At 35.6% G+C, this 12,065-nt stretch overlaps 1 protein-coding gene across 2 annotated transcripts in view; it reads left to right on the plus strand.

The window, feature by feature from the left end:
- LOC126184317 (EH domain-containing protein 1-like) overlaps positions 1-12,065 on the plus strand; it is a 187,004-nt gene that overhangs the window by 118,418 nt on the left and 56,521 nt on the right. For both annotated transcript variants that reach the window (XM_049926691.1, XM_049926692.1), the window contains exons 4-5: positions 6,621-6,785; positions 8,484-8,637. In XM_049926691.1, the coding sequence (XP_049782648.1) occupies positions 6,621-6,785; positions 8,484-8,637 (319 nt within the window). The remainder of the gene's footprint in view (positions 1-6,620; positions 6,786-8,483; positions 8,638-12,065) is intronic.

Here is a 12,065-nt window from a genome sequence, read left to right on the forward strand (position 1 = left end):
GAAGACTGGAGGCTGTATTTCCCAGATGAAGAGCTAGAAACATGGAGCATAGAAGTTGTTAGACATAATTCAGGAATATGCCGTCTTTAATAACATGGCTAGAAGAGTAATGAAACAGCTCACACCTTGTGACTAATGTCAAAGGGTGAAGTTTAGCACAGTAGCTACGCAGGGAGAAATGCAGAACACCATCCCCAGTAGAGCAGGTGAGTTACTGGCAGTTGATTTACTTATTTATTTTATTTTTTTGGACATCTGCCCACAGGTCATGGTGGACTGAAATATATATTATTAGCAGTAGATGTACCCCCTAAAAGGTGCCACAAGTAATAGTGTAGTTAATAAACTAGAGAAGGACTACAGAGTGAATGTCATATTGCCTGATAAGATTCTATTAAACAATGCAGCATAATTTACTTCCAGATTGTGGGAGAAATTTTGTAGAATTGGCAGGCATTAGACACATGAGGGTACTGGTGTACCACCTCCAGAAATCCTGCTGAGAGGTGCGCATGGGAACTGGGTAGGTTGTGCAGGACCCGCTGTGACTGTATTTGAAGATCTTACGAATATAGTTAAAAATAGTGCCACTGGTTTCTCTCCATATGAAGTGATGATAGGAATAAAACCTAATAATTTTCTAGCAGAGAATGTTGAGTTTCCTTCAGTTAACCTTTCAACCAGGCAAGAGGGAGGCACTAGTTAATCAACATTTTATAAAGAAGGGCTCTGAAAGAAAGAAGAGACAAGATGGAAAATATAGACAGTAAAAATTTAAACAGGGAGATAGTCTTAGAAATAAAGAAACCAATGAGGAAATCAAAAAATTATTTGAATTGTATAATGGGCCATTTTAAGTAACAGAATGCCCACATCCCAATGCCTACAGACTGGTGCACCCAATATCAAAGAAACCTTTGAGTCTGCAAAATATAACTGAACTGAAGAGACATATTGAAAAGTGAATGAAGAGAATACAAAGTACTCAAGTGAACATTTATTTACCATGTTGTACAGTTCTAAGCAATGTATGGGGTTTCTCATTGTTAATTGTTTCCTGAAAGGTATATACATGTTGTGTTGCACAGAAGTTTCATTTAAATAAGAATCATACAAATTTTAACTATTCATCTATTCATGAGAAGATATGCTTGGAGATATAGGGGGTTAGGGGGTGGGGGGGGGGCATTAGATAAAGAAGCAACTATGGTATGGGAAATAATTCATAGGGGTTTAAGTCTGATGCATTGGGGTGAGATGCATAATGGGATGTACAGTGCATTATTTGATTATTCTCTCTTGTCAGTATGTAAATGTAATGTTCAGATTTAGAATCTTGGAAATCAATGGATTTAGAGTAGGTCAATCTAGTTTGGTGAGTATTTGTGCAGACATGAAAGCAAGAATTAATTGTTTATTTTGTCAATTAGAATCATGGGTAGCTTGTGGGATGCAAAGGAGGTTCTTCAAATTTTAAAATGATTTGTTTATTATCAATTAATATATGTGGTATATCCAGCTGTTTTAATACACATTTAAACATTTGTATTGTTGCCTTGATCACTATCATTTGAGATGTAAACACAGTAGACACATGGTGAACCAAAAGTGGGTTTCTGTAGCCTGAACAGTGGGGAATACAAAATATTGGCCACTCACTCATTGGGACATTTGTTTGCACATCTGAATAGGATATGGTTTGGTTGGTAATGGCTAGCACAGCACTGCTGGCTGTATACTGAAGATTGATTGAATGATTGATTTTTATTGCCCAAAAACAAAACGTTTACAGGGATGTAAAGCTTGTATAAGCAACGTCAATAAATGTACAAACAACAATGACAATAAATACACAAATAATTAATCTATGTTAGAAATTATGCTCACAGAAATCTTCCATTGTATAAAAACAATTCTGAATTAATAAAGTTCTTACAAATATCTTAAATTTTTTCAGCTCCAGGCTCTTAACTGACTCTGGTAGTTTATTAAATAGCTTTACAGATGTGTGCTTGAAGCTGTTTAGAGTTTTGGTATATGAGCAGTAGTCTTTTCTTACATCATTACAGTGTCATGTGTTATAACTATGTACATCAGAATTCAGATGAAAACTAGACAAGTTCTTTTTAATGTACAACAGACATTGAAATATGTATATACATGGCAAGGTCATAATACTATGTTTAATAAATAATTCTCTACAGCGAGTCCTAGGTAGTACTTTACATATCAGTCTGACAGCTTTTTTTCTGGGCTGTAAATAAGTATTTTGAGTAGCAATTATTTCCCCACAAGATTGTCCCATACGTCAAATGAGAGTGAATATAACTATAATAGACAGAAAGCAAAATTTTCTCATCTACTGTTACTTGTAATTTTCTGAGCATAAATATTCCTTTAGAAATTTTTGGTGTTAAATAATTCACATGTGCCTGCCAGCCTAAATTGTTTTGCAAAACAATGCCAAGAAACTTTACAGGAACTGTCTCTAAGGTGATTCTATTGTTATAAGAAATGTTTAATTCCTGTGTTTTATTTATGTTCATAGACAGGCTATTGGCATTGCACCAGTCAGAAAGTAAATCTAACTTGAGTGAGGTAGAGTTACTTATGTTATTGTTCGTAGGCACTGTAACACTTAAACTGATATCATCTGCATACAAGCAACAGTTTGTAGTATCATCTATTACATTGCTAGGTAGGTCATTCATATATAATATGAACAACAGAGGGCCCAAGATTGACCCTTGAGAGTGTGGAAGGTGTAGAAATGTGCCAAGACTGCCTTGGAAGTGATTTTTTATTGGGGAAAAATATAATTTCCTGTGAGAGCAAGAAACTGAAGCATGCTACAACCACAACTACTGAAGCTGAGTATGCAGCTTCAAATTCTGCCACCGAAGAAGCAGTGTATTTAGGACAGGTGGTAAGAGAATTGTTAAATGATATATGAGGGCTATCCACAAAGTACATTACATTTTGGAATTAAAAATAAATAAAGCATTGGAAATTTTTTTATTATATACAGATGAAAGCCACACTTAAATACTACTTTTCTACATAGTTGCCATTTAAATTAAGGCACTTATCGTAGCGATGGATGAGCTTGGAAATTCCTTCGTCGTAAAATTCAGCCGCCTGCGCCTTCAACCACGTAATGACTGTCTTTTGGGACAGAAAAGGTGTGATTTTTGTGGATTTCCTGCAAAGAGGCACTACAATAATCTCTCAAAGGTATTGCCAAACTCTGAACAACCTCAGAAGAGCAATACAAAACAAGCGCAGGGGAAAGTTGGGCTCAAAGATCTTGCTGATTCATGACAACGCCTGGGCCCACACGGCAAATGCCACTCTTCAAGTTCTCGAATCTTTTAAGTGGGAGTTGTTTCCTCATCCGCCGTACAGTCCCAACCTGGCACCGAGCGACTTCCACTTATTCCGAGCAATGAAGAACTGGTTGGCTATGCAGCGTTTTGATGACAATGCACAGCTTCAAGAAGAGGTAAACATGTGGTTGAAGGCACAGGCGGCCGAATTTTATGACGAAGGAATTTCCAAGCTTGTCCATCGCTACGATAAGTGCCTTAATTTAAATGGCAACTATGTAGAAAAGTAGTATTTAAGTGTGGCTTTCATCTGTATATAATAAAAAAAATTCCAATACTTTATTTACTTTTAATTCCAAAACGTAATGTACTTTGTGGTTAGCCCTCGTACATCAAAATACTTTAATCATTTTCCTGCAAAATTCTGTGTTGCATTCTAGATTGAAATCTGATTGTGCAAAAGATTACTTTATTAGACAACATGTAAAAAATGTATCTTGTACATAGGTCGAAATCATCACCAGATTAAATGATAGTTGTTTTTATGTTGGTAATCTGGCTCCTTTGTCCACCTTTCTCATTGATAGCCACAAGGTGTGGACTCTTAGTACAAAACCCTTTGTGTGTGTGTGTGTGTGTGTGTGTGTGTGTGTGTGTGTGTGTGTGTGTGTGTGTGGTATGTGTGTTTTTTCTTTGTTCCCACATACCTCAGTGTGATAACAATATGGCATAGTGTATACATGATCATAATAAAGATATAAGAGAAAACTTTTTATTCTGCAAACCACTTGAGTCAAATTCTGCAACAGACAACATTTTCAATGTGATTGACCTTTACTTGTTTAAAGTAGGTATTTCTTGACAAAAATGTGTCAGTATTTGTAAAGACAGGACTAAGGCTAGGTATAGTCACTTAACAGGGCTGGCAGCAAAAGTGAAGACAGTTGTACCCTGTTGTTAAACACACACTGTATAATATGACAAAAAGCACTGGATTCTAAGGACATGCCCAAAACTCTTTATGTTGTTTTTGCAGATGCTGTAACCTTCATAAACTACATCAAGGCAAGGGCTCTAATTTCACATCTGTTCACACTATTATGTGAAGATATTGGTGATAAATTTAAAAGTTTGTATCTTCATACAAAGCAAGAATAATATTCTTTCACTTTTATAATTTTTGGAAGACAGTGAACTAGCTCTCATGGAATATTTAGTTAGAGACATTATTACACATTATAGATTCTCCAGAAAAGTTTTGAAAAGTACTTCTCTGAAGATTACACAGAATTTGACTGCATAAGAAGTCAATATTCAGGTAAGTAGCAGAAGAAGCAATCATGAAAGAAACTTTTATTGACATGATGAGCAACATTCCAATGGAAGGTGCTTTCAAAAAGAAAACTCTTCCTTCTTTTTGGATGGGAGCAGAAAGAGAACACCCTTCTCTTTTCAAACAAGCAGTTCAAATATTGATACTTTTTGTCACTACTTACATGTGTCTGAGTTGTAGTATATAAAAAATAAAAACAGAAACAGATTCAATGTTGAATTAGGCTTGAGAGCTAAGTTGAGCTCAACTGAGCCAGACTTTGGTGTTCTGATTAAAGATAAACAGCAGTGTGCTTCCAGCTGATACATGTAGATGTTCTTTCATCAGAATCTAAATTTAGAAACTGTCTAATTACTGATTTTGAAGTTTGATTTAGCATCAAAGTTTGACATGATTCCGCTTTTTTTCGTTTTTTTTTGGACACTGATTTACTATACTCCATGATCAGTTTATCACTCTCTTGCACAAATGGTTTATATTATTTATGATGTAAAAGTTTTATAAATATTTTACATGTCATTCCTCTCTTACTCACTGAACATTTATATCAGAACCACTTGAATTTAATTTCATCTTATTTACAATGTGGGAAAGACAGAATGCTACTTACCATAAAGAAGACATGTCAAGTTGCAGACAGGCACAGTTAAAAAATTATCACATAAAGCTTTTGGTCACTGCCTTCCTACCTGGAGTTTCCATTGTTTGATTTCATCTTATTTGCCACAAATAAGAACCACATGTGAACATGAACAACTCTGTAAAAAAGTGCTTCCGTGTGTGTGTGTGTGTGAGTGTGTGTGTGTGTGTGTGTGTGTGTGTGTGTGTTGAAACATTAAGCAATATATGGGCAGTTACACTGACAAAGAAAGCATTTCTAGTGAAGTGTTGCATAACATACAGTCTACAGGCACTAAGTACTCATGATTTATGGAGTGATTCACATCAACATCAATAATCTTTGCAATTCAGGATGTTGACCTGAAAGAACATTTTGTAGTCGAGCAGAACAGAATTCTCACTCCAACCCTCCCATGAAGAAAAATTATCTACGTCCCTGGTAATTTCCATTTTAAAGATATGTTAAAACTATCCTAGACATTTACATTGTTTTCCTCAGATAAGAATTTGCATGCCCCCTATAATGAGGTTGCAAAAGTGCTACAATATCTTGATCTAATGTGTGGGTGGAAGACCTTTTTACCATTATGAAACTAAATATGTCATAACAAATTTGTGAAATTGTCTGTGTCTGCATGTATATTAATAGTCTGTCCAGATTAAAAATTATAATGTGTCTTCACTGTTCTAAAAATAATTAAATAATACTGAAAACTTGTTTTATTTGTGATCTGTGTTGCTGAAAAATAGGAAACATTCAAATACAGTGGAACTGCATTACCATCTAAATATGATGTGGTCACAGATTCCCCTCATCCACCTCCTCCTATTCAGGCAATGTGATGTGGTAGTGGTGAAGTGTGCAGATAGGCTGAGCGTTATGGCACACAAGCCAGGATGCAGCTTGTGAGCTGAATTCTTCACTGCCCGAACTCTAAAGCAATATCTCCTGTTCCCACTAATAGTGTTTCTGTTGTTCCTGTTGTTTGTGGATTTATACCTACATGTATATTGTTCAGCTGTGATTTATATTACCAACTTCTTTTCTAAAAAAAGGTTTATAGTTATTTACAGGAAACAAATAAATAAAAAATAATCAAGTTCTAGTCAGTTGAATTTCAACAGTTTCTCTATCATGGTAGCTGAATGAGAAAATATGATAGCTATAGTTGGACATGAAATAGTGGATACTAGAAGTGTATGAAATGTTAGTGTATTTCTTTTCCATTAGTTATTACCTGAATTGTTTCCAAACCATATTTTATAACTGCTCAAAATCTGCAGTTCCAAACATGAGAGTATGAGATGAATAAACTTTTCACTTTAAAATTATTTTTCAGGTTCATGCATACATAATAAGCACTCTTCACAAGGAGATGCCAATATTATACAGAAAAGAAGCCAAAAAAGAGCATTTAATTCAACATCTTGATGTTATTTACAAAAATATTGAACACAAATATCAGATATCTCATGGAGACTTTCCAGAGCTGAAAAAAATGCAGGTATTTACAAATAGTGCTGGTTGTATGAGACTAACTATTTATCCTAGTAACAGAATGAATGTGTGCCGAATTGGGAATTGAAAATTCATGACAAGATCTGGACTCAAATAGACAACAATTTCCTATTTTTCACAAACCATTAGGATATCCACACACTCACTGTGGCCTGATCCAAATTCTCAATGTTGTTAAATGTTCCCTCCTGTATGTTAATTGATGTATGGCGTATAAACACTCATAACAGCATAGAGCCATAACTAGCAATTGAGCTACTACTTTTTTACAGGGTAAGAACTCTCTCTCTCTCTCTCTCTCTCTGTCTCTCTCTCTCTCTCTCTGTCTCTCTCTCTGTCTCTCTCTCTCTCTCTCTCTCTCTCACACACACACACACACACACACACACACACACACACACACACACACATACACAAAAAAAAAGAAAAAAAAGGTCACCTCACACGGCCACTGATACTCATCCACAGGAAACAACTACGATGCTGATTCCTCATAAAAGAGGAATAGGAGAGAAGAGAAGGAGAAAGAGAAAGGCAACAGACATGAGAGAGAAATCTCAATTCTGCTATGTCTACCAAGAAGTGTGCAGTCTCCATAATGGAATGTGCTTGTTAGAATTTGAGATTTATGGTATCTATAATATTGTAAGCACACGTATATATGTAAATTAATTCTGATATAAGCATTTTGTGTTGCTAACAGAAAAAAATATTAATAATTAAATTGATATTTTCTTTGATATTCCATTAAATTTCGGACATCCCTCCACTGATATTTCAGCCGTGTATCGTCCGGCCATCCTCGGAGTGAGTCACAAGACTGACAACAAGATGCCAAGCCCGGCCTTATGTGCTCCACCACGGCGGTACAGTGCATGCGTGTCACAGATGCTGATCAGCAGCAGAGAAATATGTTTACACATGTGCCGCCTGTGGTGAAGGCGTACAGACATTCGATTCGCTTATCAATGTATGATTGGCGGCAGTGACACCATGATGACTTCTCTGCAGTTTAATTACTCCAAGAGCCAGATTCCATGCTTTGTCCACATTAAAACAATTATCTCTATTTATTAAATTATTAGCTAATCTAATCTCTATAGCTTCCTTGAAGACAGATTCCCAAAAAGAAGGGGTGGATGTTAAAATCTTCACATCACTAATTCATGGAATGCCCTGTATCAATACAATAATCGGCCACAGCTGACTTGTCTGGCTGTAATAAGCATATCTTCGATGCTCCATGCACCTCTCTTGAATGGTGCGTGCTATTTGACCTATGTACAGCTTCTCACAATTTCCACAAGGAATGGTATTTCTCTGCCACCAACCAGCATCTGTGACCTGCATGTGCAGTACCGCCGTGGTGGAGCATATAAGGCCACGCTTGGCATCTTGTCGTCAGTCTTGTGTCTCACTCTGAGGTTGGACAGATGATACGCAGCCGAAATATCAGTGGAGGAAATTTTATTTGTGTGGCTGCATGCCCAAAATTTAATGGACTATTTATGCAAGAATTTGAAAATGCACATTTTCTTTGATGTTTGAATTGAAATAGATACAAATGGCACATTAACTGTCATTCTGACGTGAATGTTCATTTCTTTCATAGATCATATACTGAAACACTTTATTCTTCATATTACTAGGATGAATAAAATCAATGTTCAATTCCTTATTTCAGGAGCTGTTGGCAGAACATGACTTCAGCACTTTTCAACCATTGAAGCCTGAACTGTTTGAAACTGTGGAACACATGCTTCAACATGACATCCCTCATCTGATGGAAATGATAGTCCAGGATGAAATTCAAAATAACACTGAACCAGAGGCACAAGGTTAACTCCCAATGAAATACCTACCTGAAGAAGCAAGTTTCATAAAAATATCAAAATCCAGCATTTGAACTTTCTTTAAATATCCTGTAACCTAATTTGTGTAATTATTAGGATAACTGCCATTTATAATCTACACACAGTGCAGCAGCATACCTTTGTGAAGGTCTAGTTCTTTGAGCTGATTCAGTCAGCAATCACAAATTTACTGGACAATTTACTGAATGTAGATTGCACTAGACTGTTTAGCAGTTATATGAAAATGGCAAGTCACAGAATGTACATACATTTCTGTACTGTGTTGGGTACACTACATGATGGCAAGTCAATAATTAAATTAATGCTGTGTGTGTGTGTGTGTGTGTGTGTGTGTGTGTGTGTCTCCACCACCTCCTTGGTATCAAACCTGGCTGTTGTCTTGAAGCTGAAGATCTTATTCAGTCTCTGCTGATGTTTTCTCAATAACTTAAATTCAACACTACAATTTAACTTGCACTCCACACATTTTATTTGCCTCAGAGTTAGATTATTTGGCCACTGACTAGTTTTGCTACCTCGTGAAAATTATTAGCACTTGCAGTCACATCAGCCCTCACAAATAATTGAGAGTCCGCTGGCAGAATCACTCATACAAATTGCAAAGTTATTAAAACACACATTAAGAAAGCACTATCCAATAATCAGTGGTAGTTCTACCAAGTCATGAAACCAAGTAATCAAGTGTGACACAAAACATTGTCTATACTGACATAAAATGGCACAGTTCACATGCCTTACTGACGCAGAACTTCACTGGATAAAAGTGCAGTGCAGTAGTTCACTTAGTTCACTCATTAATTAAGTCATCATGCTCAACAATAACTAATTTGAATAACAATGACAGTTCAAATGTCCTATTAACCACAACACAGTCCAATCAAAATATTCATTAACTGGAGTTACAAGAATCACTTGAAAGTTTGTAAACATCACTTAGTTTTTGCAGAGCACATGCATGTATTTTCATGAACTAACTGCACATAGTTATAGCAAGAGCATATATCCATAGCACAGATGTTGCATGCTTTTTAGCTTGACATGGACTGAGCCAGACTGCTGACTATGAGTCACATCTAACTATTTAGATACTGGTGCATAAACAAATTGTTTCAGCAACCACACAATCATTTCAAATATGGCTAGCTTACATTTTGTCCTTCCAGATGGAGTACACATATTGCTAAAATTTTTGTTTCCTAAAAGATGGGGTAATCTATGAATTTAGAAAATTTAATGGAAGTGCTTTATGCATCCACAATGGGAATACCTTAATTACAAGTATGAGTGCCATATTGGAATTGCTGTACATTATGTGGCATTCTTAATTAATGATTAAGTCATTTAATAAAGTATGTCATCTGGTGCATAAAAATATGTGTAACAAAAGTTCAATAGCAAAGGTCAGAATTTAACTAGTACTTGGGTGAAATCTGTAATGTAAAATTTGGCCTCTTGTGAATTTTAATGTTAGTTATCTCATCAATTAGTTAGTTTCACAGAATTGGAATACATTATTTAAAAGCTGTACTACTAATCTTTCTGTTCAGTGGTTTCACTATGCCAAGAAATACTTATTAGATCACAATGTTTTTATGGTAGGTGTGTAATATGGTAGAATTTTCAATTAAAAATATTATGAAAAGGATAGATTGCTACCCACCATAAAGATGACACACTGAATTGCAGACAGGTACAACACACAGACTGTTACACATTATAGCTTTCAAGCAAAGCCTTCATTAGCAAAGAACACACAGACACATCCGCAGAAGTAAGCCCACCTCATGCACACATGATCACTCTAGTCAGAGCTGGCAGTGGTAATGTTTAAGTCTGCTTTGGCCGAAAGCTATAATGTGTAAAGTCTTGTGTCTGTGTGCAAACAATAGTTCATCTTCACAGTGAATAGCACCAGAAACTTTTCTTTGTTGAGCTTCAAAAATATTATTTTTAATAATGAATCTAATTTGGTAACAGTTTAGTTGACTTTTGAAATATTCAAACACCTCCCAAATGTACAATACTTAGAAGATGTACAGAATTTGAGAAATAAACAAAGGGAGAAAAGTAGCTATTCACAGGAGCTGAAATCATAACAGAGGGAATAGTTCCAACTTTTGATGTCACTTAACCCCAACTTTGGGTTGTATTGATAAAATAGCTGAGTGCACAATCCAAATATCTAAAATACATTAAGCAATAGTCATCACATTTTCAAAAAACCCTTAATTTATATTTATTAGACATTATTCTGTAACTTGAACTGTTTCTGGTACTGGTCATCACTCACCATGCTGAAATATACAAGTTTTTTACATTAATTTTTTATTTACTTAATTTATCAATTTGTTCAGCCAGTTGTTTTATTTCAGTTGACACAGGTTGCATCATTACATGTAGTCCCTGACATTTTAGTGCATGTATAGCACAGATTGCAACATGACACACAAATGTTATTTTACAGGATATCTTCTAGATCCATCCCCTTAATTAAAATATTTATGTCATCCACAAATTATATGGGTTTCATGAGGAAGGTCATTAATATATACCAAGAACAGTAGTGGCCCTGAGACACTTTCCTGAGGCTCACCATTTAGGATCTTCCCCATATCTGAGTAGTATTTATTACTCTCCTCATCTAGTATTTCTACTTTTTGATATCTGTTCATGAAGTAGGACTTTATCAGACTGAATGCAGTTCTTCCCACTCTACAGAATTCTTCCCTGTAAAGTGTTTGCACTTCATAGTCCAGAATTTCTCATGCTGGCAAAGTTGATTTATTTTTTATCTATGTACAAACAATGAATTTCTTGGGTAAGAAAACAATTTACAGTTTTACAAATGGATAATAATAACATTTTTAAATGTGACATTTACAATACATCTTGGCTGTAATCCAATATCTTTCATCAACACCTCAATTTGTTGCCTCCAAATGATCAGGCAATGAGTTTGTTCCCAGGAACTCCTGACAGTGGCTGTGGCTACACTTGTGCTGATGAATTGCTTACATGCAAAGAATGTACAACACAACTTATGTGAACCAAATGGTATATTTTTTCTAAGCCTAGTGCAAAATATCTACACCTACATTTACATCTATCCTCTGCAAACCACTGTGAATGTATAGCAGAGGGAACATCTCATTGTACAAGTTATTAGGGTTTTTCCCAATCCATTCACATTCGGAGGATGAGAAGAATGGATTGTTTAAATGTCTCGATGCAGGCTGTAATTAATCTAAATTTGTCCTCGTGATGCCCATGGGAGTTATAACTTGGAGGTTATAATATATTCCTGGAGTCATCATCTAAAAGCCAGTTCTGGAAACTTAGTAAACAGGCTTTCTCAGGATAGTTTATGTCTACCTTCAAGAGTCTGATAATTC

This window comes from Schistocerca cancellata, chromosome 4 (genome assembly GCF_023864275.1).
Source record: "Schistocerca cancellata isolate TAMUIC-IGC-003103 chromosome 4, iqSchCanc2.1, whole genome shotgun sequence".
Lineage (NCBI taxonomy): Eukaryota > Metazoa > Arthropoda > Insecta > Orthoptera > Acrididae > Schistocerca > Schistocerca cancellata.